At 52.7% G+C, this 26,025-nt stretch overlaps 1 protein-coding gene across 1 annotated transcript; it reads left to right on the forward strand.

Annotated features, from left to right (window-relative positions):
* The first annotated feature begins 13,608 nt into the window (after window positions 1–13,608).
* On the forward strand, window positions 13,609–19,114 carry ZIC3 (Zic family member 3). The gene is made up of 3 exons (XM_080352485.1): window positions 13,609–17,114; window positions 17,754–17,917; window positions 18,403–19,114. The coding sequence occupies exons 1-3, from the start codon at window positions 15,650–15,652 to the stop codon at window positions 18,583–18,585; spliced, it is 1,812 nt and encodes a 603-aa protein (XP_080208611.1). The 5' UTR covers window positions 13,609–15,649; the 3' UTR covers window positions 18,586–19,114.
* Window positions 19,115–26,025: the final 6,911 nt, after the last annotated feature.

Here is a 26,025-nt window from a genome sequence, read left to right on the forward strand (position 1 = left end):
TACCATGCCAACTATCGATCTTTCCTGACAGGCTCTGTAAGTCGCAAAATGGGGCCCTGATGGGCAGGTCGGTCTCCCTGCCTGCCTGCCAGGAACGATGCCGATTGCAACCTCTGTATTTAAAAGACTTTGGAGACAACCCTGTTTTTTAATACTGCCTCTATGTAATTCTTTGGCAAAGGTTCCAGATTGCCTGGAGCTAGCGGAAATCGTCCAAAGGCTTTATTATTCTTACTGGCTCTAAGGTGGTGGAAATATAAGGCAGAAGGGAGCAGAGCTCTGGTTCTGTGCCGGAGCCTCCTGGGGCGAGGAGGGATGGAGCCTGACGCCAGCCCACGTGCCCACCTCTCCAGTGCTCAATGTGCCAGCCATCGCCTGGTCTCTGCCTGCCACCAACACCCCAGCGTTTTCCCTTACGATGTGAATAACTTAACGTGAGCCACATGGTGTTAAAGGGCACCAAACTGATCCCCCATCAGGTAGATTTCTCCAGCTGACCAGGGTAAGCAGGACAGATTTGCATCCCAAGGAAAATAAATGCTCTGCAGAGTCCCACAGGCCCCGGAGTCACTCCACTGAGCTTCCCACCCTGATCCTAAGTCCCTAAATTTGAAGTGTTGGCATTGCAGCCATTCTCTGGCATGGGTGACACTGAAAGATTTGGGAGCAAGAGCTGAATATGGACAAGAAGGAAGGGGTTTGTCAAATGGAAATGACACATCCCCAAGGTTTTCATTTCCCTGATCTGTTTGCAATGTCCCTCGATTTTTATTTACTCTTTATTCTTCTCTTCTTTTATTTGCTCTTTATTCTTCTTTTATTTCTGTTGCCAGGGCAGGCTGTGTGGGGACCCGGGCTGTGTCCTACCACTGCCAGGGGCTGTGTGACAGCCTGGTACAAAGAGGGAGCACTTCCAAGTACAAAACACACCACGAGTTTTGGCCCTATCCTTCTCCTTCAGGATCCGGTCCAAAACTCACCGGGATCAACAGAGACAGATTTCAGTAGGCTCTGGCCCTTTCCCAGTCCAAACCATTTAAACACGGTGGCCCACGTCCTTCTCCAGGACAGACACATCAGTGTTTGAGGTTTTAAGAATGGATGGTGAATTGTACTTGGAGTAGCAAAATCTTTATAGTCTTTGCAAAATCCAGTTTTGTGTTCAGAACAGTCCCTGAGACTTCCCTAGAATAGTTTATCCAGCCAAAAGTGAGCCAAAGGTAGAATTTGATGTGAAAGATCTCACCAAAGTCTCTTGGGGAGAGGGACTGAGACGTAATTCCTTCATGGCTTTTCCAGATTGCATACTGTAAGGCTTATTATAATTTGGTGTTAACATTAGCCCTGCTTTTGGGTGGGAGGTTGGACTCAAGACCTCCAGAAGTCACTTCTAACCAACCTTTTTCCATTATTTCATCTCAGAGAGGTGATGTGAGGTCTAACACTTGAAATGAGTACAAAACTGGCTTTCTTGGTTGTTCAGACTTGGAGGTCAATAAGACCTGACATCAAAGCTTTAATACTTCTCTGAGCTATTTGTGTATATGAGGTGCAAGAACAGTCTTAGTCCCTTGGCTATGTGAAACAGGTTATTGAACAGTGCTGTTTGCTGTAGTTATCAGAAAAGTTGCCAACAGCAAGCACCTGCCTTTTTGTCTACTGTCAACATTCCTCCTCCTTGGGCTTAGCTCACCCACACTCCCTGTTTCAAGTTTCCTTCTTTCAAAGATTTTTCTCTAGTAAAAATCAGTGGACATCTCCATAGGGTTCATTAACATGAGTTGTTTAATGGAAAGGTCCTTTCAATATACAAAAAAGGTGAAAGTCTTGGGTAAGGCTTAATAAACCTGTCTCTGTTCCTGCAGTATTTTACAGTGGCGTGGCATGGAGGCGAGTGCTGAGCAGGGACAGGGTGGAGCAGCTCTTTCAGTTAAACATATGTGTGCCAAATTGAGCCTAAAATAACACCCTTCTTAAAATTCCATGTAGGTTATTTTAGGGAATGGACTGCCAGATTGGTTTCCCACTGCCTGGGCAGAACCTGGCAAGGTTTTAATGCAATACCGAGTGCATATTCTGTTTTCTCTTGCAGTTTGCACTGGAGCCTTGAAGACAAATGAGACCAGTCATGTGCCAGCAGCAGTGTGATGCTGATGAGAGAGAGGGCCCCCTCCGAAAGCCACAGGAGGAGGAAGGCCAGCAGCGCTGTGCCCGGGAGCAGAGCTGCGGTTCTGGATGCGCAGCCCCGACCCCGGTCCACCAGCAGACATCAAAAAGCCTGGCAGGTTCAGGGGGAACGCAAGCAATGGGATAACCAACTTGGAAGATACCTCTTGCTTAGGAGAGAAAGCTGCCAGAAGAAAAGCCCAGCTCGCCAGCATTAGCTCTGCCTTCCTTGCATCAGCTCCACGTCAGCACAAACCCGAGCGAGGGGTGAGAGATCGAGCTTGTGGGTGCCAGAGGGTTTGTGTTTTCCTATACTGAAGGAGCCTGTTCTGCAATTTTTACAATAAAATGGATCAGCAGCCTTATGTCGCATCGGGATTTGGCTGCGAGTTGAGCCAAACTAGTATTATCTGCACAGGCTCATGGTATGCCTCTCCTCCCCGCCTGATATACAAATATACAGCAAGAGTTTTACCGACAAAATAATGTTTATTGGCTGCATGAAATGGCTATGTTCAACATATAGGAGAATAAATTAATTTTGCTCTGAATTCCACTATAACCAGACAGCTCTCCGTTTATATCCTGGATAATAAATCAAAGCAACGTGAAGTCTCGTGCATAGAACTGAAGTGGTTTCTTAAAGCAAATTTGGCAGGAAATAAGTTATCGTCTTAAAAAGCCAGTTCGCTCTCCACATACAGTACACCACCCACTCTTTGCTAAAATCTGCAAATAGGCACGAAAAGTAACTTTGTGAAAAGCAGAGAAATCTGTGAGCTTTAATGAAGCTCTATGAGATAGGCCATATGAATCAGTCATCAAAATCATACATAACTGTCAGAAAAATCACCCTGTGAGTTCTTTTTGACTCCCGGGTTTGCAGTGCCCAGGTACTCAAACATCACAAGGGCGATTAGTTTGGCTTCACGTAAAAATAAGGTCATGCCAGTATCACAACTTCCCTCTGTACTTTTCCTCTTTCTTCTTACCTCCTGAACTAATGTTATTACTTTTTCTTTTCCAGCCTTCCTTTCTAGTTTCTCTTTCTGTCGTGAAAACATGCCACGGAAAAGCGATGTAAGCAATGCATAATATATTTGCAGTAATGTATGATTCATTTACTAGCTTTCATAATTAATGTGGCTGTGTTTTACATACACAGTACTTCCTGCACACATTTTATGATGTGAACACTCTTCAAAATCTAATAAAATGTAATCCATTAAAAACAATAGTACTATTCCTGTGGTGAGATTTGGGTGCAGTTTTGCAGCAGCTACAGCAAGAACTTGATGCTGAGTTTATATTCTAAACATAAATTTTCTGCTGTTATTTTATGCAGCTCCTAATTCTCAAGGTGGAAGTTATTATAATGATATATATTATCATAGTGATATCACAGCTGATCTGGCTATCATCTGCTTTCATACCCTGAAAACTTTCCAACCTATATAATTTTTCTGTCTACTGTCTTGAGTTCAATAACAAATACAAAATTATACTGAATTTATGAAGAAGTATATCAGAACTTTCCAGCAGCATCTGTAAAATATCAGCTAAATGGTGCCAACATCTGCACCTCCAAAACACTCATCCAGTTTGGTGGGGCTGAGAGTACACACAGCCTCATGTTCTGAGCCCCAAGACCCTGTTTCCAAAGGTATTTATGCATCTGGTTGCTGTCAATACCAGCAAGAGTCAGGAACTGCTGAAGAGCTCAGGCCATGCACTTTATTTATACGTTATTATCTTCCTAGCAAGGACTTGAGGACCCCAAATAATTTTGCACCCCATGAAGAAGAAAGCTGAAGTAGCCATTTGTGTGTTGTTCCTTGACACACTCTTCCAGACAGATGGATTTGGGAGCTTTTAGTTTCCTGTCTTCGTATTAAAAATGTGTGTAAAATAATTTCCAGCAGCAAAAATCTACACTTAAGAATGATTCAATCTAACATGCATATGCTGAAAATGAAAAATTGATATGATTTACAGTGTAAGGCTAGAAATATCTTCTCATGCCTCCAAATACCAGGCTACAATTTTGCCTGCTGTTCTCCAGCTGATTACTCATTAAAGCTGATGGGCACAAACCATCTCAGCTCAGTGGCAACATGTGGTTGGGAGATCTACCTCTGCCAAGGCTCTGACCCTGGGCTCAGTCTACAGCAACCAAATCAGCCCCATGCTGCTAATGCTTGAGCATTTCACACCTGCACAGCACCTTGGTGCTGATTTAGCTGTGAGCAGGTGAGGAGCATCACTGACTTGAACAAGTTAAGCCTGGGCCTGTCTCTCATAGGTGGGTTTTTGTAGTGTGTGTGATAGGAAAATGCAATGTTTCCTGAATGCCACTGCTTGGGACAGCAAGGTGATGGCTGCACCTTCAGCGTGACTCCAACTCACTAGTTTTGCTGGACTTGCATCAAGATTACCCTGAAGTATCTGAAGTGGACACTTTTTCAAAGGTATTTAAGCACTGATTTTGGACTTTGCTGTGTCTCTCCTGGATGTATCCCTGTTAGGGCAGCTTGGGTGTTTCTCTGTGAGTGGGGTTGATACAAACCTGCAGGTAACTCATGTAGTGGTTGATGCTGCTTCAAGATGGGAAGGGTGTGCTCCTGCCAGCCGCACTCAGGAGCTGCTTCCCTTCCCCAGAGTGGCACTAAGGGAAAGCTGGAAAAACCTTTCCCACTGAAAAATGAACTAAAGACCTTAAGGTCCAAATCCTACCATTTAGAGAGATCAATAGCACAGTTAGTGTTGGGAAGTGAAATTCCATGCTGTTCAGCCTCGTGTTTGACCACCTCTCGCTTCGAGTACTGTGGGGAGGAGGTCATGGCAGTGGTGAGGGGTGCCTGGCACAGGCCTTCCTGGCAGCTTGGGAGAAGGCTGGTGAAATAATGTTTTCTACTTCTGATTGGGAAGCTGGATTTTTTTTGTCCATGCATTTGAGGTGGCTTATTTTAACATTGAGTTGTGTATACCGCTTGGATCTTTGGGACCGGAGGTTATCTTGAATTTTATCCCCAGATTTTCAATTAGTTTTGCATGCTTATTTCTACCATTCTGTCCTTTTCCTTTTATTACTAAATTCATTTTCTAGAGGAGACAACCTCTGTAAATGTATCTCTGTGCCCTGTAAATGTTCAAGAAATGCAAAGAAGTGGGGGGAAAGGGGATGAAGCAGCAGTGCTGTTCTGAAATCCCAATATTTGAAAACTATTTTAAGTTAGTCTCTTCTGTATCAGAAACCCGGTAGTGATTTCTGTTTTGGCAGGTGCATGCAGGTGATGCTGAGGCTTTCTTGGCACCTGCAGCTGTACCTATTTTGCTGCAATCCCAGTGGGTGGTTTTGCCACAGAGCCCCTTCTCCTTCTGTCAGCAAAGCTATGGGGGCTGCTCCCCTGGGGTGCCCCAGGCAAAGCCCCTATGTTGTGTCTGTACAGAGCCATTGGGAGTAGCAATAGTGACGATATTTCTGAGTCAAGGCATGTGGTAATGGGGCCAAGTGGCCAGGCTCCAGACAGGTCTGTGGTTCACATCAACATACAAGAGGGGCTTGGCCTCAGCATGGGGTGCTGCCCCTCAGCCCCAGCCTGCCAAGTGCCACATCAGAGTTCTGCTCTCCGGTGTCAGGGTCTTCAGTGTCATAAATGGGTGAGAACGCCCTGGGACATGTGTCTATCCAAGTGGCCTCCTGTCCCCAAAGACTGACCTCCAGCTGGGAGGTCTCTGCCCCTCCAGCCACCTTCTCTCAGCATGGTCCTTACCCCAGCCCCTGGACTGGCTCCAAATCTTCCTCCTGTGAGTGGGGGTGAAGGGCCAGAAAGTCCCCTTTGGGGAGGGAGGAACAGCCCAGCTTGGCTCAGCAGGAGCCTCCCAGGAATGCAGCTCTGGCACATGTTGGGGGCTGTGGATGGTCCCCTTGTGTGACCTGATGCTGTGGCCAAACAGGATAAGACCCTGCTCAAAGTACTGCTTTTGAGGAGGGTCAAAGGGACAAGTTTTGCGGGGGGAAAGGGGAAAATGCAGGACAAGTGCTGGACCTGTAAAATCTTTACTCTGCCTGATGTGGAGGAAAGCTCCCAAGCATTCAAATAAAACAGCTAATTACTGCTCACATGGGCGGGAGGAACATAACAGGACTGGGGTGAGGCTGGAAGCTGCAGACCCCTTGGTGGTGGGGTGGGAGCTGAGAGGGGCAAGGGGTTCGGGCACTGCTGGCACATACACCAAATGCCCTGCCGGGGGTGCTGGGATTTGGGGGGACTCTCCAGTCGTGCGGGGGATGGGGGGATCCGCGCAAGGGCTTTCCGTGGGCGCAGAGCGGCAGCGCGGGTGCTGGAGCGCCTCTTCCTGCAGGGCACGGGTGGCTCCCGGCATCCGAAGTGCCATGGACTTTAAGGGTATAATATATTTATATATACATGTGTATATATTTTGTTTGCTTGTTTGTTTTTTTCCTGCACCAGTAAGCCCCGACTTCATTAGCACCTTTAGTTTTCATCGTTTTAGGGTGGGCTGCGATACAGCAGCCGCCGCCGCCGGTGCGTTAAACGGGAAATAGAATAGAAAATAATGCCCACATCTGTCCGGTTTTTAAGGCAAACGGCAAAACCGTTTCGTGTCTCCCGGTCCGGCCAGATGCGCCCGAGGACCGTGAGGAGACCCCAGGGTCTGGGGAAAACTTACAGCCCTTTCTTGCAAACGAGGGGTGAGATATCTTTTGAGATAAAATGATGTAGCAAAGAGATTGGTGGGCGAGAATCTCTGTGAATAGGTTGAGCACCGTGAGCCTTTGTGCCCAGGTCGCCTTGGAAGGCGGAGGGGCATCCCGGTTGCCCGTCCCTCGCGGTTCCCCTTTCTGAGGTCTCTGACACGGTCACATCAAAGGACCCGCCGCGGGGGGGTGTGTGGTGTATGTGTTATGTGCACAGCTGTGTCCCCGAAATTTGCGCCTAGGAAGAGAGACAAAACCAGGCGATATTAATATATTACTGAACGGTGAAATATTGAATGTTTCTTGTACGTGCACATTGCCAGAGGTTTGCACAGTTTGTCTGAAAACACCCGGAGTTGGAGGCGGAGGAGAAGGAGGGGGATTTTAATAAAAACCATTTGCCACTTGTCTTCAATTAGATTCCAGAAATTTAGCAAAAAGAAAAAAAAAAAAAGACCTGTCTATTTATTTTTTTCTCACTTGCCGTCGGGATCAAGAGGTAAACGCGGCGCCCGTGCAACGATTTCAGGGTTTCGCGTTAAAAAGAGAAAGAAAACACAGGCGGTATTGTCGAGATCCGTGTCGGCGTGGCCGGCTGCGGGGGAGGGCGACGAGTCCGGGTGACCGCCACCCGCGCCTGACCCCCCGGTGCCTCATGCCCTGGCACACACCTCGCCGTGCTCCGCGGCTTTCCCTCCACTCCTCCCTAGAAAGGGCGTCTCCGCCCGGAGCCGGACCCCCGACGGGCCGTGGAACCCCCGCGGGGCTCGGGAGCGACGGGACGGGCAGACCCGGTGGCTTTGCACAGCCACTCCCTGCAGCCCCAACACACAGGGTGGGGGGCTCATTGCGAGGTGGGATGCCCCCATTTTTTTTTCCCAGTGCCATCGGGGGGAGCCCCAAGCTGCTGGGGCTTTGCCCTCCCCGCAGCTGGGAGCCTCCTGTCACCGTGTTCCCGGCAGGTGATGGGCACTTCGAAAGCTAATACTCCCCCCGCCCGATATTCTCCTGCATCTTAGTGTCCATGACAAATAGAGGCAACGTGAGACAGGAAAGGGGGAGGAGGGAGAGAAAGACACGCACACAATAGTCAGGCAAATTGTTAGCAACTCCGGCGTTTGGGGAAGCCGGTACTGTAACTGCGCTCTCATCAGTCACCGCTCCTGAAGTGATAGTAAAAATGCATCTAAACATGCTGCGGTGTGATATATAAAAGCACAGCGGGATGAGCTGCTTTCCAAAAAGGGACTTGGTGATTGGATATGCCTTGGCATGATTGACAAGAGCTTAGTTTGGTAAAGAGAAGACACGCAAGCTTTCACAGCGGGATTTCTTTTCTAAAATATATCACACTAGCCTTTGAAAAGCGCCGCACACTATAAGGGAAATAAGGTTGCTTTATAGTGCGCTGACATTTCTTTAAAACACAACTAAGATCAAAAAAAGAAATAAAATGTGTTCCAAACACAATGTTTTAATTAGTTTATTCTGTGCATTTGCTTTTATCTGGCGTATATATCACGGATCCCCACCCTTTAATTAAAACAACTGGCTGCCTATACAACAGCAGAGACAAATGCTTAACTTTCTCCTTTGTAGCTACAAGCAAACGCAATTTACTACAGCTCTCAGAATAGTTTTTAAAATAAACGTGAACGTCTTGAAAGCTATCGGGGAACCGGCGAGGGTAGTGGGAAATGGTTGTTTTCTGGCTTTGAAAACTTGAGAGGACGTGAAGTCCCGCGGCCAGCCCTGCCCGCACCCCTCACCCGTCGACCCCGCGGGCTCGCAGCCTTGCCGAGGGAATTTAAACGCAACGAGGGGAAAATAGCTGCTTTCAGCTGGGACCCGCAAATGGGGGGCTGCGATGGGGTTTTCTGTTTGCTTAGACGCTTTTTGGTTTTGTTTTGTTTTTTTTCTCTCTCTCTTTTTTTTTTTAATTATTATTTTTTTTTCAGTGCAGTCCCCATCGAAGCCCAGGTTACCACAAGCCCTCCCTCCCCTCTGGCACTACCCGCTCCGGGATTGATCACTTGAGGCACCTTTTCTATAGAGATCGCCCCCTCCTCTGCCCAACAAGGTTCTCGTTACAGAACCGATCCTCCGGGCAGGGGAATAAAAGTCATTTAAAAGGCATCGACTCCTTCACCCTGTGGCAAGCACACCTTTTACAGGGGGGGTTAATTGTGCCGGGGGGGCTCCGCCGCTACCCCTTGCGGTTGGGGTGCTCCCCCTGCGCGCCCGCGTCCCGCAGCGCGGGGCCTGCGCGGGGCGGCGGAGGAAACGCGCTGTCTAGGGGTATTCGACAGGAAAAATAGGGACGAGGGGGTCAGATCGGCGGGGGGTGTCTATTGGCCCGCAATCTATGGATTTCGGCAGCAAGAGGGGAGCTGGCTCTCCCCGAAGATTCGCAGTCGCAGGCAGAGGGTGAACCGCCTTGGTGCAAACGTGGCCCGGGGCGGGGGGGTGGCATTTGGGCACGATCTCCCCCCCCCACGCCCCACTGCTGTTGTTTATCCCGCTTTGGCCCCAAGGCTTCGGGCGAGATTTTACTGGCGAAAATGGCTCCCGTTGAGGGGTTTTTAACTCACGGAAGTGCCGGAGGACTGAGCCCGGTTCCTCCAGGCAGCTGCCCAGCCTGCGCCCTTTCCACAGCTCGCCGAGGTGGCCGGACCCCGTCGGGGTTCTGGGCTGGAGGCACCGCTGGAGCAGTTCCTTCCCCTTGTTGGCGAAGGGAGAGGGAAAGGGTTCTACCCCGCAGTTGTTCGGTGATACCGGTTTTCCCGGGAATTAAAAAAGCAAGAGGAAAAAGGAATGGGCAGATCATCGCAAAGGGGTCGGGAGGGTACGGGTACCCGGGCCAGAGGGATGAAGGGGAGCTTGGTTCTCTCCCCGGCATTTTAGGGAAAGTGGCGGTGGCTGAGGGGACAGTCGGTGGGTGATGTGGCCGGAGGGAGGATTGACAGAAAGCTGATCAGTGGAAACGGCGTCACTGCCGTTTTCAGATTTTAAAGATTTTGAATCGTTCAACACGTTGTTCCAACACGACGTCGAGGCTAGCGAAATCTTATCTCTATCTCTAGGAGATGCTGGTCGACGGAAAGCACCCTGGGTGCCCGAGCCAGTGTACGCGTAGGTGCGCCGGGATGATGCTGCCGGAGCCGATGCTGGGCGCACGGCCGGTCCCCACGGGCTGAGGCTGGAGAGACTGGGCACCTTTCGGCCGCAGCCCACTTGCGGCCCACCCCCGAGGGCCCTCTGCTCCACCGAGCCCCCCCACAGTCCGTCGCGGGGGCGGCACTAGACAGCTTCGCTCCGGGGAGTCCCGGCCAGTCGCAGCTCCCAGCCCGGGGCCGCGGGAAATGGGGTCTCCCTCTGCCGACCCTTCGTGTCCGGGCCGCGGCTGTGCCCATTGCTGGGGAGGAAGCGCTGGAAGCGAGAGGAAAGTCAGCATTCCCTTCCCCGGGCTCCTGGCGGAGGGGAGAGCGCCGGAGCCCCGGCACACACCGAGGCTCGCAGTGTCATGAACGCAGGTGTCCCTGTAGCCGTCTCAGGGACCTACTGCAGGCTTTGGAGGGGATCCCAGGATGGGCTTGAGGCCGCCCTTCTGCAGCCTGGCAGGTCCCTCCGCTTGGCACCCGGCAGCAAGAGACCGCTGTCTCTGACCCCTGGGTGTGCCGGTTCAAACGGGGATATTTGTACTCAGGGAACGGGCTTGTTACCGGGTTTTACACCTGCTGCGAGGCCCTGGGGAGTTTCGGCGGGGAGAGGCGGGCGAGACTGCTAGCAGCGTCTGGGGCCCGGAGACGGGCTGGACCTGGGTTGATTTGGAGGCGGACACGCATGTCCCGCGGCTGCTCCGTCCTCTGCGGTGCTCCCGGCGCTGCGGGGCAGGGTGAGGGGCTCCCCGCCGTGCCGGGGCAGAGGCACGGGGCAGCCCCAGGGGGTGCCCGGAGCCGCCCGGAGTCTTGACAGCCGTCTGGGCCGGGCCGGGCCGCTCCGCAGCGCCGCCTCGTGCCCGGCTCCGCTCCAGGTCCAGCTGGCAGCCGCCACCGGGCGCGCACGGACGGAGGCGGCTCCGGTAGCCCCGCTATCAACCCTGCTCATTGGGGCAGGCAGGTTTCGCGAGGGAGCTGAAGAACCGGCGCGGGGGTTGCTCCTGGGTATCTGTGCACGACCCTTCCTGCCTATCCCTATCGACTCATCAAAGCATCGCCGTGCTTACTGCAGGTCAAACCCTGGTTTGAGCACAGCCGGGGGCACCCGGCGGGGCCTCATGGCACACCTTGGCTCGCCGTCGGGTGGAGAGGCTTTGCCCACTCCTGCCCGGCCCCCGGAGAAAGGCCCGGGGCAGAAGGGGGCCGTGAGCCCCGGGTGCGGGCTCGGAAACAGCCAGGGCGCGGGGGCAGCGGCCCCGGCACGCCAGAGAAAGGCCAGCTCTGCCCCGGCAGCTTATGCCGGGCTAGCGACTCCCGCGACCGGGATGCCTCCCCGGAGCCCTGGGTTTGTGGTTGCCCCTCAGGGCTCAGTCACGCAGAAAGGCTGACTAAAGTCTGTGTCCCCCGCGAGAGCGGGACAATAGAGCCACCCTCCGGGTCACAGGTCACCTCCTCGCTGATTGAGATATTCGCCACTTCCCCCCACCCCCTCCGCTCCCCGGAGGCGCGGGGAGATTTCAAGGGGGCGGCCGGAGGGCGAGGATGCTCTCGATCGGATCGGGGTACTGAGGGTCCGGTTTCCTCCTCCGCCTGCTCCCGGGTCTGCACCACGCCTCGTACTAACGGCTTTGCAGGGTTTTTTTCCCCCCTTTCTCCGCGGTCACCCCGGTGCGTGGGCATCCCACGGGTCTGTGACCCCCACGCCGTTCCCTTTCCTCTGGGTTTGCCTCGGCCGCGACCGGAGCCATTAATTCTGCACCAGCTCTAACTCGTCCTCGTGCTTTCCCCACTCGCTTCCGAGCCCGGCGCGTGTTTTCCACGGAGCTGAACGGCGATTTTCATTTTTTGGGAAATCTCCTCACTACCACCAAATACTCGACAAACCTCGGCCCAGGATGCCAGTGCCAGCCCGGCTTCCCGGACTGCAGGACGGAGTCCGCTGGCACGTAACATTTCCTCGCCCCTCAGGTCTTTCTGTTTGCCTCCGAGTGGCCTTTGATATTCCTCTCCCCCTCCCCTTGCCGAAGTTCAGACCTGTTTACTCCAGCCCATATCTCTGAAGTTCAAATGTACATGTCATTCCCCTTCCGCTGAGTGACAGCTGCAATGGAAATGTCTCGTTCGCTCCTGGTTTGCATTTAATTACACTGGAGATGCAATATGTTTATGGCAGGAGAAAAACTACTTGTCTTTACGCTTGTTAGAGATATTCATTTATCCACGATACAGCGCGGCTTAAAAGGTATTTAGGGCGTATGAAATATTCTCCTCGCCGCCCGGCTCGCAGGTTGGCCCCGGGGCATTTGATTTTTTTCTTGCTCTTTATCCGGGTTTATTTTGCTTTTTCCTCACACTCTCAGTGGAAGGGACGGGGAAACCAAGGGAGCCGCCGAACTTCGCTCCCAGACCCGTTGCCGAAACTTCACCTGCCCCCTCCCCGCTGCGAAATCTACCGTAACGAGTGGGCACTCACTGGGGACCATTTTTCCCCCCTGCGCTGTAGGGCCCAGACCTTGCTATCTTCCCCTTTGCAAGGCTCCCCGCGCCGTGCCGGGGCGCTCGGACGAGGCTGCGTTAAGTCCAGGGAGCCCCCGGGCCAGGGCGAGGAGCAGCATCGGGGGGCAGTTCGGGTCCGTCGCCGTGCGGGACACGCAGGGGAGCCGGGCACCGGCGGGGCTCCGGGCGCGGAGGACCCCGCACGTCTTTCCAGGGATTTTGCAATTTTGTGACTGTTAAATTCCCAAATAATCCCAAATGGGAAAAAAAAAAAAAAAAAAAAAGTGGTAGAGGAAAATTTCAGGAATATCTGTTCTTGACATAAAGCGGGGGGGTCTTTCTCCGCCTTCGCATTGGGAGCACGACGGGAGAAGGGGAGTCTGCGAGACTGCTTTTCCGATTGCTGTTGTTTGCACGTTTGCAACTGAAATAGATTTTTAAAAGAGAGAAATGCGATGCTCCCCCCCCTCTGGAAAATAAATGTAGATTGGCCAGAAATAGCGCTGAATAAAATGGAATTTACTGAAGTGGTAAAATACGTACAAAATATGTTATTTTTTTTTCTTTTCTAATTACGAAAGCACGGGGTGGGGAAAAATTCATAGGCCATACTAACAATGCCCTTTAAAAAAAACGAACGCGTTCTATGCCATTTTTGGTCCCCGAACTTGCAAATTCCAGTCAGGAAGCGATCGGGTGTAAACAGTGCCTGTACACCCGTGCGGATATTGCTGGGCGCACACAGCCAGGCAAAGTTGGCAGAGTAGAAACGGGAAACATATAAAAAAGATTTATAGGTTAATTGATGTAGCCCGATCCGCAAGTACACTGCGGCATGGCAGGGCTACGGGCGCCGCTTGCTGCAAAGCCGCCAAACCCTCCCCGAAACGGCGAGGCTTCGTCCAAAGCTACGATCGCTTCTTTTTACCCCCCCTTCGCTCCCTGGGATGCTTTTCCCAAAGCCCCGCGCTACCGCCGCCGCTTAGGGGTTTTTCTAGACCAAAAAACCCCCATTTATTTATGTATTTATTTATTTATTTTTACAAGCTTCTCCGGCCGTAGAACCACACTGGTTCTATCTCCTATGGCCGGAGGGTTTCTCAAGCCCCTCTTCACGCCCCCTTGGCCGGGGCAGCCGCAGCGTTGGGCACCTGGGCGGGCAGCGTAGCGAGGCGCCCACTCGCTGCCGTCTCCCGCCGCCGCCGCTACCGGCCCGGCCCCGGCGCATCCCATTAAGGACAGACAATGCGCCCGGCTACACGTGAGGCCTCCTGCACAAGCAAGGGTCAGTCGCCCTCGGTCGCCCCAGGTCGGCGACTTCAGAGGCGCTGCCCTCCCCGGCGCTCAGCTGACGGGCTAATTGAATTATGCCTCCTTTTTTTTTTTTTTTTTTTTTTTAGGGAGGGGGTTATTGCGGATAAAACGCAACGCGTGCGGGAGGTAATTAATTACCCCGCCGCGGCCCTCCGGAGACAGGCAGGTAGAGCCGCCACGGAGCAACGTAGGTGGGAAGTGGGGCCCCGGGGCCCGCAGGTCGGTGCCCGGGTGTTCTCGGTCCAGCCCCGGCTCCCGCGCTCCCGGCCGCACCGCAGAGAGGATTACAATCCTGTTGGACCCCCCGTCCCGCGCAAGAACCGCGGGGCGTAGCGCGGGCACGCAGAGAAAGCGTCCCCGACCCCCCTGGGTGGATTCCCCGTGGGTCCCCCCCCTAGCTCCCGGCTAGTGTTGTTCTGTTTGCGATCGTGCACTAACGGCAGCGAGGGACTCACCTTCTAACTTTGGAACTGCTCTTGGCGGCCGTGGCCTGGGAAATTTGAGTGTTTGACGGGCACCGGTGTTACCTCTCGGGGAGATTTTATATCAGTGGTGGCTTTTTTTTTTCCTTTTTTTTTTTTTTTTCTTTTTTTTCCCCTCCCTGAAAAACCTAAAATAAAGAATGCGAAGTCTTTCTCGGGGCTGACTGGGGGGAACGATGTGAAAGGGCCGCGGTTATAAAGCGCTGCTTGAAGCGGGCTCTCAATGCGTCTCTGAACTTGATCAGATTTTACGTTTCCTGCAGAGAGCCGGCGGCGAGCCTGAGACCTGCCCAATAGCCAGACTTGGGGGCTCAGCAAATCTCAGGATATTAGAATTACAGCCATCTTTCTTTCTGCCTTTTATTTCCACTCTTGCTCCCCATAGTTCTTTGCAAATGCTTTCCAGAACAGAAAATGAGTGGATTTATAGCGCTGTCTGCAACTGATAATTATTCCAAGGCTGAATGTTGCCTTTGCAAAATAAAATTTAAAAGAAAAAAAAAAAAAGAGGAAAAGAAAGAAATAGACGAAGGAAAAAAAAAAAGACAAACGAGTGTACGAAAAATACGGCGCAGGAGCCTCCGTGCCGAGCGCTGCTTAGCCCTGCTCTGCGGGCCGGCGGGGAGGGAGGGGACGGAGCCCCTCTGCCCGCAGAGCGGGGTGCGACCCCCCCGCCGCCTGGCGCTGCCCCCACCGCCCTCCCCGCGGGAAGCGAGAGAGGAAAGAGGCGGCTGAACTCGGGTCGGCGAAGTTCGCCCCGGTCCGAGCAAGCTGCGCAGGGCGGCGGGGTAGAAAAGGGGTCTCCCCGCTCGACTCGGGAGGGTTCTGCCCTCCCGTTTAGTCAGTAAAAATAAAAATTAAATTAAAATTTAAAATTAATAGAAAATCCACCTCAAAGGCGCCGATTTGGGTTTTAACGGGTTTTTATTTTTGCAGCAGCGCGGCGGCTTTGCAGGGGCTTTACGCTTCCACTCGCCTCGCCCAGGGCGCCCTGAGCGGCGTGGGGGGGGTCACGGCTCAGCGGGACACGGCAGGGATTGTGATGGAAGCGGGGGCTCCGCGCACGGCCACGCAACGGGACACAGGGACACGCACCGTGCGTGCCCCTGGGGGTGCTGCGTGCCCCTCGGCTCGCTGGGGCCCCGGCGGCACCCAGCCCGGGAAACTCCCGGCCGCTCCCCCCGTCCCGTCCCGTGTGTGTCCCTGTCACCCCCCAACACACACACACACACTTTTACCTGCGAGGCGCCCGCGCCCAATCAGCGTCCCCGGCGGCGCGGGGCGCGTGCCAATCAAGCTCGTCGCCGCCAATGGGACGGCGGGCGGCGGGTCAGGTGACGCGGCGGCCGGCGGCTCCCCATTGGCGCGGCGCGGCCTGGCCCCGGAGTTGGTTTATGTGCGAGGCGCGGGCGGGCGCCCCGTCAGTGCCCCGACGGCGCCGAGCGGGAGCGCGGCCGCGCTGCGCTTCGCCCTGCTGCGCCGCCCTGCCCGGCCTGGCGCGGGGGGCGGGCGCCTCTGGGGGCGGGTGGCTTTTTTGGGGCTGTTTTTTTTTTGTTGTTTTTGTGTCGGACGGGGGGTGTTTGCCTCGCTGCCCGCCCGCGGCCGGGGGCCGCGCCTGCCCGCAGCGGGGGGGCGGGGGGTTGCGTTTTGTGGTGGTTTTGTACTTTTTTGGGGGCGGGCGGGAGGAGGGGGGGGAGCCAGGCTGCCGCCGCGCCGACGGCCCCGCGCCCATGACGATGCTACTGGACGGAGGGCCGCAGTTCCCGGCGCTCGGAGTGGGCGGCTTCGCGGCACCCCGCCACCACGAGATGCCGGGCCGCGACGCCGCCGCCGCTGGCATGGGGCTGGGCCCCTTCGGGGACTCCTCGCACGCCGCCGCCGCCTTCAAGCTGAACGCGGCCCCGCACGACCTCGCCGCCGGGCAGAGCTCGGCGTTCACGCCGCAGGCACCGGGCTACGCCAGCGCCCTGGGCCACCACCACCATCACCACCACCACGCCGGCCAGGTGCCCTCCTACGGCGGGGCCGCCGCCTTCAACTCCACCCGCGACTTTCTCTTTCGCAACCGAGGCTCCGGCATTGCGGACGCCGCCTCTGGTACGGCGCAACACGGGCTTTTCGGCGGCTCGCCCGGCGGCTTGCACGGCCCCGGCGGCATCCCGGACACCCCGGGCTACCTGCTCTTCCCGGGGCTCCACGAGCAGAGCCCGACCCACACGTCCCCCAACGGGCATGTGGACAACGGGCAGATGCACCTGGGGCTGCGCGGGGACCTCTTCGGGCGGCCGGATCCCTACCGGGCCGTCTCCAGCCCCCGCACGGACCCTTACGCCGGCGCCCAGTTCCACAACTACAACCACATGAACATGAATATGGGCATGAACGTGGCGGCCCATCACCACCACCACCACCACCACGGCCCCGGGGCTTTCTTTCGGTACATGCGCCAGCCCATCAAGCAAGAATTGTCCTGCAAGTGGCTCGACGAGAGCCAGCTCAGCCGGCCCAAGAAAAGCTGCGACAGGACTTTCAGCACCATGCACGAACTGGTGACCCATGTCACCATGGAGCACGTCGGGGGTCCGGAGCAGAACAACCATATCTGCTACTGGGACGAGTGTCCGCGGGAAGGCAAGTCCTTCAAGGCGAAATACAAACTGGTGAACCACATTCGGGTGCACACGGGGGAGAAGCCCTTCCCCTGCCCCTTCCCGGGCTGCGGCAAGATCTTTGCCCGCTCCGAGAACCTCAAGATTCACAAGCGGACGCACACAGGTAAGACCCGCGGCCCCCTCACCTCGAGGCATAGGACTCCCGCGGGTCTCCGCGGGGCTGCGCGGGCGGGTGTGCGGCGCTGCCGCGGCTCTCGGCCCGCTGCGCGCCTCTGCGGAGCGAACCACTGAAATGCTAATGAAATCTCATTTTCGGTAATTTCCGCTCCTTTTTATTTTATTTTTAGGCCTGATTGGCATGTCTCCTAATTAAATCAGCGATACTTTTCTTAAAGTATTTTTATTTGCAGCCCCGTCTTCCCTTCAGCTCCCTGCACGGGTGGAGGGAAGAGACAGGGAAGGCAGAAAGCAAACGTATTTTGGCTTGTATCCTTGAATATGTCTTGTAAAACTGTCTGATCCGTTGAATTTATCTCGGGTCTTCTCCCTCCCCAGGCTCGCCCCAGCCGCTGTCCCCGCTGGAGCACGGCGCGGGTCTGGCGGGAGACGAATTAAAAGTAACAAAGGCTGACCCGAATTTTTCCAACATGTAACAAACCCTGCTGTTCATCTTCCCCTTCTTCATTTTTTGGGATGCTTGTGCATCCCCAAGGTGGGGTGAGCAGGGCAGACACTGTCCTGGAAGGAAGCAAGTGGGGATGGAGAGAGGAAAGGCCCTCCTTCACCCTCTCTAAATTCACAGGTGAGAAGCCCTTCAAGTGCGAGTTTGAGGGCTGCGACAGGCGCTTCGCCAACAGCAGTGACAGGAAGAAACACATGCACGTCCACACCTCGGACAAGCCCTACATCTGCAAGGTGTGCGACAAATCCTACACACACCCCAGCTCACTTAGGAAACACATGAAGGTAATCACCCCTGCGCCCCAGCCCTTTCCTTCCTGAGCAGGGATGCTCAGTCGCTGGTGTGCTCAGGGCTCGCTTCCCCAGGGCAGGGCAGAGCTGAGCAGTGCCTGCCACAGAGCTCCACGGTCCTGGCATGGCCCAAGCTGTCCCTGGTGTTTAAGCCGTGGCTGGAGCACAACCCGAGGAAATATTGTAGTTTCTTTTTGTGCTCCCACTGGTGCAACCGCTGCCTGGTTCCCAGAGTATTGGTCAGTGCTGGAAGGCCGTGCAAATGCAACCTGGCCTGTGGCTGCAGCCCCCGATGGCGGGATGCTGCAGCAAAATGGCCAGGAGCTGAGGCAGGCGTTTGCTACTGGTGCTCAGAGTGGCTGGGCAGAGGCCGAGCCACTGGACTCCAGTGTCCCTGCTGCATGGGGGTGCATCCCAACTCAGCTCAGCAGGGTGGCGAGGACCCCAGGCTCGCTCCCATCTCTGTCTCTTGGTTTTAGGTGCACGAATCCCAGGGATCAGACTCTTCCCCTGCAGCCAGTTCGGGGTACGAGTCCTCCACCCCCCCTGCGGTGGGCTCTGCTGGCAGTAAGGACTCCACTAAAACGCCGCCGGCCGCCCTTCAGAGTAACCCCGGCCACAACCCTGGACTGCCCCCCAATTTTAATGAGTGGTATGTGTAAAGGCAGCTGGTGCCCGGCCAGAGACTGGACCAAATGTGTTGGGAACGAGGAAAAAAAAAAGGACAAACCAAGCCAACTGCAGCTTGCTCCCACGGAAATGGAGTTTTCACACCAACAACCGCATAGGGCTACACCTAGTTAACTGCCAGGATCTGGAGTGGGGGGGTCTTTTATTATTATATTATAATTATTACTATTTTTTGCAAGCCCAGACGCTGGACTAGCCATGTCCTTTTCTCAGGATTGGATTTCTTTTTTTTTTTTGTCGTTGTTGTTGTCATTTTTTTTTGCAGTTGCAGTTGTTTCTTTGATATTTTTTTTCCTCCCTGCCCGAGTCCCTCTTCCTCCGACTCCCGACTTTTTTTAATTATTTTTAATTTGTTCTGGTTTTCCTTCTTTCGGTGGGATGTTGACATGAGGATGAAAATTCTCCTTCGCCTTAGCGGTGATTGTTTAAACTTACAGTCTTAAACCGTGCCAAAGTCCTGTTATGTCTTGAACTTTCCTCTCTAGCTCTCCTGCTGCTTCTTTCTCTGCTCTTCTCCTCTTTCTCCTTCTCTCTCTCCAAGCATTACACTTGTGAATGTATTCTCGTCTGATGGGGTCGGTCAGTATTTTTCAGGATGAGGATGTGGTGTTTATTCTACCCAGATTGTGACGTTTAGTATAACAGTTGCCTTTTTGTAATAACTTTTTTTGTAAATACATATCCATGATGCCATATTTATCGTTCGTAATTTAATTATTGATACGAAGTGCCGGGAATTGAACAATATTTATGGGGGAGAAAAAATTGTTTTCTAACAAAAAAAAAATACAAACAACAAAAAAATCCAACTCTGTACAGCTTTTGGTTATAACTGCTTTAGCATTAAAAGTTTATTGTTTTGGAAAGAGCCGGGTCTGACCTCCTCCGGGGGACGGGGGCAGCCGCGGGTGCCGCCGCGAGTGCTGCCGCGGGTCCCGGTTCGGCGCTGCCGCCGCGTCCGGGCCGTTGTTTTCGGGCTGGCGATGCCGGGTAAAGCCTCCTCCTCGCCGCCACTTTTTCTCCTGTCCCTTTGTCCCCGCCCTCCGCCGCCCAACGGCTTCGCTTGCCCGCCACGTTCCCGAGCGCACGGAGCCCGGGGAGCGGCGCGGCCGAGGGAGAAGAGCGCCGAAGGCAGCGGGGCCGCCTCGACGGGGGATCCCCGACGGTGAGTCCCGCGCCGGCGCAGCGCCCGCCGCCCCCTGCATACATCGCGGGGTGCGGGGGCCGCGCAAGCCTTGCAGGACCGGCCCCACCGGCACCCTGCTTGCTGGGGGGACCCCGGGGTGAATCCGCGGTGTGCCGGATTTTCTCCGTTATCATTTTTTGGTTTTTTCTCTTTCTTCTGACTAGGATGTGGAAAAGCCTCCCTGTCCTCAGGAAAGTAAACGGGTCGAGCAGAGACATCTCAGCCGAGAAACTTCTCCTCTGGCGCCACCCAGGAGCCTCCGGGAGCCAGAGGAAACCCCCTCCTCGGCAAACCTCTGTGGCTGTGACTGCCGGGAGATGCCGGTGGTCCCGGTGGGCCGACCGGAGCTCCTGCCGGGATGCAGACGGCCTCCGGTCCCGGCAGAGCGCGGCCGGTACTCCCTCCAGCGTGGCCAGCCCGGGCGTACGGCTCCTCGGCCTCATCCTCTCCCAGAGCGCAGGGACTTTACCGCGGTTTGAACTCAGCTCTGGAGGAGGCAGGGACCTGCACCACGGGCTCTGCACCTCCACTTACCGAGAGAGACCCTAGACGGACCCGTCTTGAACTTGACGTGGGTCGCTGCGGGAGGATGGGGTAGGCTGTCCCTTCCAACTTGCTGCAGAGTCTGCTTGGGCAAGCAACCCACGAAACCTTGTATGCTTTCAAAATTACTTTAAAGAACTCAACCCTGTTACCCTCTTCTCCCTCAAAAAAAAAAAAAAAAGAAAAAAAAAAAAGAAAAAGGTTATCGGGCAGGAAAAGATGGGTGGAAGATGGATCGTGGCCTCTGGAGCTGTGCGTGGAAAAAAAAATACCCTGAGCCCAGTGCAGGCAGGTTTCCCGCTCCTCCCTGCCCAGTCCGGCCCCTTAAAATTAACTTTGAGGTACCCCCGTAAGATATGGATCTCTGCTTCTTTTATGCTGTGAAGTCTTTCTCTCACTGTGCACAGAGCCGAGCCCGGCGGCTGGACGTGGAGTGCTGCTGGCCCAGGCCTTTCATGGGGGACGAGAGGGGCCGCCCCGCACTGCAGCGGGTGAGGAGGAGCAGAGCCGGCAGGGGCCGTCAGGTTTTCCTTGGACACCCACCCGGGTCATATCTGTGTCGCTCTGGACCGCGCCAGGCTTGGAAACATGCCGGTAGGCTCGGTTTCGTTACTGCTTTGCTCGGAACCGGGGAGGAGCGGGGTGCACAGGGCACCGTGGGTGCGCAGGGCTGCGTGGTGGAGCGCCCCGGAACGGGTGCTGTGGGGATGTCTGCTGCTGTCGGTTCCCAAAACACCGTCCCAAAGTGGGGGGGCTCTGCTGTGGACGGGGTTGTCCAGCTTGGGGAGCCCCGCCTGAGTGTGGCTGGGAGGATGCAGCAGCTCTGAGCCCTGGAGGAATAGCACCCCCAGGGACGGGGTGAGGGGGCCCTTCCCAGCCCTGAAGTGGCTCTGGCTGGTTCCCGAGGCTTTCAGGTGTACCAGCCATCCATCTGCCCCTACAGTCTCTTCCTTGAGCTTACAGTGCGGCCTCAGATATGTTTATACCAAGGACTTGAAACCAGCATTCTGGATCATTTGACTTCCCCTGTGTAGCCAGCTGGTCCCCTACCCTAAGGCCTCCCCATCCAGCCAGGGCTAGCACCCAGTGTAGGGAAGGGGGGAGCAAACTCTTGTCTGCACCCCACTGAGGTGCTACTCTGCAGTCCCTTCCCCACCCCGAAACGGGGCATGCATGGGGCAGGGGCAAGTCGGGGTGTGTGTGTATGGTTTGAGATGGATGATGGATGCAAAAAGGGCGGGGGACCTGTTTGCTGTGAAATGCTTGCTAAGCACAGGGGTCAGCACCAGCACTGTGAGGTGGGGCAGGAGGGCTGTGTCCCCCCAAACAGGGCACGCGGTGCTGGTGGGTGCTGCCGTCCATGCTGTGCCTCTGCCCCACCAGCTGCTGCTGACCCCAAACCTCAGAAGCAAAGGCCAGGGAGGAGCTATCTCACACTGCTGCTGAGTCCTCAGGTCTCATGGACAAATAAGAAGGGGTTTTCGGTAAAAAGAAGCAGAAAGGCTCTGTTCCTTGTTCTCGTCCATTGCAGGGAAATGCGGAGATTCCTCGAGCAGGAAAGATTGTGCCTTTTTCCCAGATTTCTGAGGCTGGTTTTGTGAGCTGGGGTGAGACAGGTTATGATTTTCAATGCCTGGCAGGGCAGGGACTCGTGGGCATTCCCTGTGCTCACAGCTTGGATGAAAGCACGACAGAGCCATCCAAGGCGGGACAGTGCTGGCAGAGCAGGTGCCATGTTAGCTCAGCTTTTAGTATGTCATTAATAATGGATATTGTGTCGCACCCCGGAAGAGTCCCAGCACTGTTCACAAAAAGGGGCCGTATTCTGACATCCTCTCCCAGACTGATAGCTCCCTTGAAGTGGCTGTGCTTGCTTGTATGAGCAGGATTAGGTGGATTTGTCCCCAAATAAACAGAACTTGGGATGGTTTTCTGAAAGCGGTAATGTTGATTCATTGTGCTAAGCAGAGACAGGCGATGAGCTGAAGCCATTCCTTCTCTACCATGCTTTATGAGCCATGAATATCTCGATGCCTTTGGTGTCATTGTTTTTGCATATCTGTCTCTGTGTCTGGTGTAATCCTATCGAAATAATATATTTTTTTCCAAGCTTTGTGCATGCCATTAGCAGCTGGGGGTTGCACACAGTGTGAAAGCAGAGTCCTGAAGGCATTTGATCAGGTTCTGTTCAAGTGTCTTGGTGCAACGGCTCCAGGAATTAAGTTCCTATAGTAACTCTGTAAAGCTCCAAAGCAGTGGATAGGGTGTAGTATCGTGTTTACCTTATTTTTTTTTTAATATAGTGTTCCCACATTAGGAGCACCACACACTAACACCATCTCTTTTAGCTGAGCCGAGCCTAAGTTTCATGACTGTTTGATAAACCATTCCTGTTATTTATGCTGTTAATATGATCAAACTGCATAGAAAATACCTCTGCAGAGGTGCACTCTTGTTTTAGAGAGGCAAAACTAGAGAAAGCTTTAAATTCTTTGCAGAAATCTGATTTTATTGTAGAGCATGCAGAAGGAAATTATTTGTATTGTACTGATTAACCTGCACATCCATTTGGTTAACCTTGCTATGCCATTTGTATGGGTTAAAAATACGATCTATGTCTTGCAAGTGCCTACTCACCTGGACATAACTGCAGGCAGTAAAAATGCTTGTGAAAGAGCTTCCATTGGTGAGTGAGAATGGCAAAGCAAGGACCAGCCCTGCAGACTTGGTAGGAAACGGTTTAGGATGGCTTTACAGACATCTGTTCTGTACTAGCCTTGGAAAAACCCTCTGCAGAAAGCAGAGGAGGCAGTTGTCTGAGTCATAGATATATTTTAATATTAAGATGCTAATTTTTATTCTCATTAAAGAAGGTTGTGTGCTGTGTAGGTTTTCTTCTAGCTAGCACATTGGTAATGTTTCTCCATTTAATCTGTTTGTGTGAAAAGAAACTTCAATAAAAAGGGCTGGGGGAAAAAAAAAGAAAAGGTTTTTGTTTTGGCAACTTGTTCAATAGTGGCAGCTTTGAAATTGCCAGAGCTCGACTTTGAAATGGTTGAATACGTGATATGTGAAGTTCCTTCCGAGGGAGACCCAGCCCTCGGCTGTGGATTCATTCCTGTGCTGGGCATGGTCCCCTGTCCTGGGACAGCCGGGAAACTCAGAGAGGGGAAAAGTCACCGTCGGTGCTGCGGGCTGGGAAGCTGGGAGAGGCTTAATGGCCGAGCAGTGTAAAGGATATGTGCAGAATAGGGCTATTCCCGTGGTTTTGTCCTTTTTCAGAGTGTTGCATAATCCCGGTTTGGGGCTCTGGTAGTCCCAGAGATACAAAATGGCTCGTAGACTGAGTTTTTTTGGGGACTTGTCACGGCGGAACAAGGGGCTGGGTAGAGATCCCGAAGCTTTCGGAGGGGCTGTACCCTATCTGGCTTCCAGCATCTCGGATGTTTGGGCAGAAACTGATCTGTGGACAGGGAAAAGTGGAATATGGGTAAGGTTTGATACGGAAGCAGGAGGGTAAAGAACCCAGTATTTTGCTGTGCAGGGGGCTGTGCCCAGGCGAGTGCAGGGCGGAGTGGGGGTTTTGAGCAGAAATGAGTTGCTGTGTTTTATTCCCAGGCTGGGACGTGGCCTTTAGCTGGCAGGGTCACAGCAGGGTAGAAAACGTCAGGATTTCGGTTGCTCCTAGCTTTGGGTTGCTACATTTGTGTGCCGCATAGAATAAGCACTTTGGAAAACAGGGCTACAGCCAGAAAGGCTGGAGAGGCAGTGAATAGTGCTTGCTTTAAATTAAATTACCTACTTATTTATTTCTTCTTTAAATTTCTCCTCACTTTCACGAAGATATTATTCCAGTGCAATGATTTTTTTTAAGTGTTTTTGCCACTTTCTGTAGTTTGCATAGCATAATTCTTTTACTGCAAGAAGATGATGCTGTTCTCTCTGTTAGCTTTTTTCCTCTTTCTTTTTTCCTGCGTTAGTAGAATGCAGTTGAATTTAGGGTTTCCATCACTTCACCGTGTTCTTACTGCAAATAAACATTTCTTTTGTTTGCCATTAGCACCCTGATAAATCCATGGACTTGAGCTTCTCAGTAATTATTCATAACCTTAAGGAAAAAGCAAAACTTGTGTTGGGTTTGGTGAGAGAAACTCAGTCTTAACTATAGGAAAAATTTGAATTTGGATTCAAATACTGTCTTTAAGAGAAAAATCTTTGTGCAGTAGATGATGTGACTGAAGTTCCTGTGATACACGCAGGGTTTGCAAGGACCGCGCTCTGATCACTCACTGGTCGAAGGGCTCCTGGTGCTGGGAGAGTCAGATGTTCCCCAGAAAACTCGTTTTCCTGTAAGATTTATTTTCACTAGAAAGAAGATGCCACAGGAACTTCCTGAAACTATAAATCACAAATATTTAAAAATCACGTGCTGGGCACCCCTGAAACGGACTTGCTTAATTTGACAAGATTCAGAAAGAAAAACAAAGTGGAAATATTTGTATTCTTTTTGTCATTTTTCTCCTATGAACCTCACTGGCCAGATTTTGTAATTTTATTTTGTAATTTTATTTTTTTCTCTCTTTTTTTTTTTTTTTTTAAGGCCAAAGAAGCATATCCTTGTGTATTAAAGTGGAGCTCGAGTTTTCATGCAATTGCCTGATTCTGGAGCCTGACTTATATTTTTTAAAATGAGGCTTTTGATAATATTGTTAGAACTGGCAAAACTGAAGCAGTAAAATATATATTTAATTTTTAATCTTGGCCTGCAGAAGTATTTTAAATTAATGCAGTAAGTAGAAGGATTCACTTTAATGACTTTGCACCACTATTTTAGTTTTTAAAATGAGATACCAATGTGGCATTGCGATCTGCTCCTTTCTGTTTCCTTTTCGTTCTGTGCTGCTGCAGATGGCGAAGGCAGCCAAGGGACCAAAGGAGCTGAAACTGCGCCTTGAAGATACTCCCTGTACCTTTGGGAGGACACTGGGCCGAGATTAAAACAAAACCATTCTGTTGGTGCCCATTTAATGTTGCTGAGGACTTGATTTCAGAAGAGTTCCTTTTCAAAAATCTCAGGTTGGAGGCGTTTAAAAACATAAAAAGAAAATTAAAACAAAACCAAACCTGTGTAGCCATTAGTTCCTTTATTTTTTTAAATTACAAGTTTGCACGGGACATTTTAAAAATTATGATTTGATGGAGGACTTACTGGACCCATGGAATCCTGTGAGTGATTTCAGCGAGACCTGCGCTGGGTCCTGAGCTGTAGGGCTGAGCTCTGCAAGCCTGGCCTTGCGGGCAGGCTTTAATATGCCAGAACAGACCTCATAAGCTGTATCGTGATGTCTGTAATCAGAGGACATCTGGGCCTGCTAAAGCTAAGACTCCCAATTGCAGGCTGTGGCCACTTAATCAGCTTTTTAGAAATTTATAACACAAACTTGAGCGGTATTAAAGCAAAATTATTTGTTGTAATTTAATTTTCATCCAAGCTGGGGGAAAAAAATGTTCTAGAGAGAACACTAATTTAGATCAGCACCTGAGTTTTATCACACTTATATTTCTAGATTTCATTGTTTTACTGTAGATTAAGAAATAGTTTCCTTTCAGATTGACAATAAATTGCCATGAAAGAATTAAACCAGCATAAATGCCCCCTACAAAGTTCAAAATCACATATGCA

The sequence above is a fragment of the Nesoenas mayeri genome, assembly GCF_963082525.1.
Source record: "Nesoenas mayeri genome assembly, chromosome: 13".
In the NCBI taxonomy this organism is placed as follows: domain Eukaryota; kingdom Metazoa; phylum Chordata; class Aves; order Columbiformes; family Columbidae; genus Nesoenas; species Nesoenas mayeri.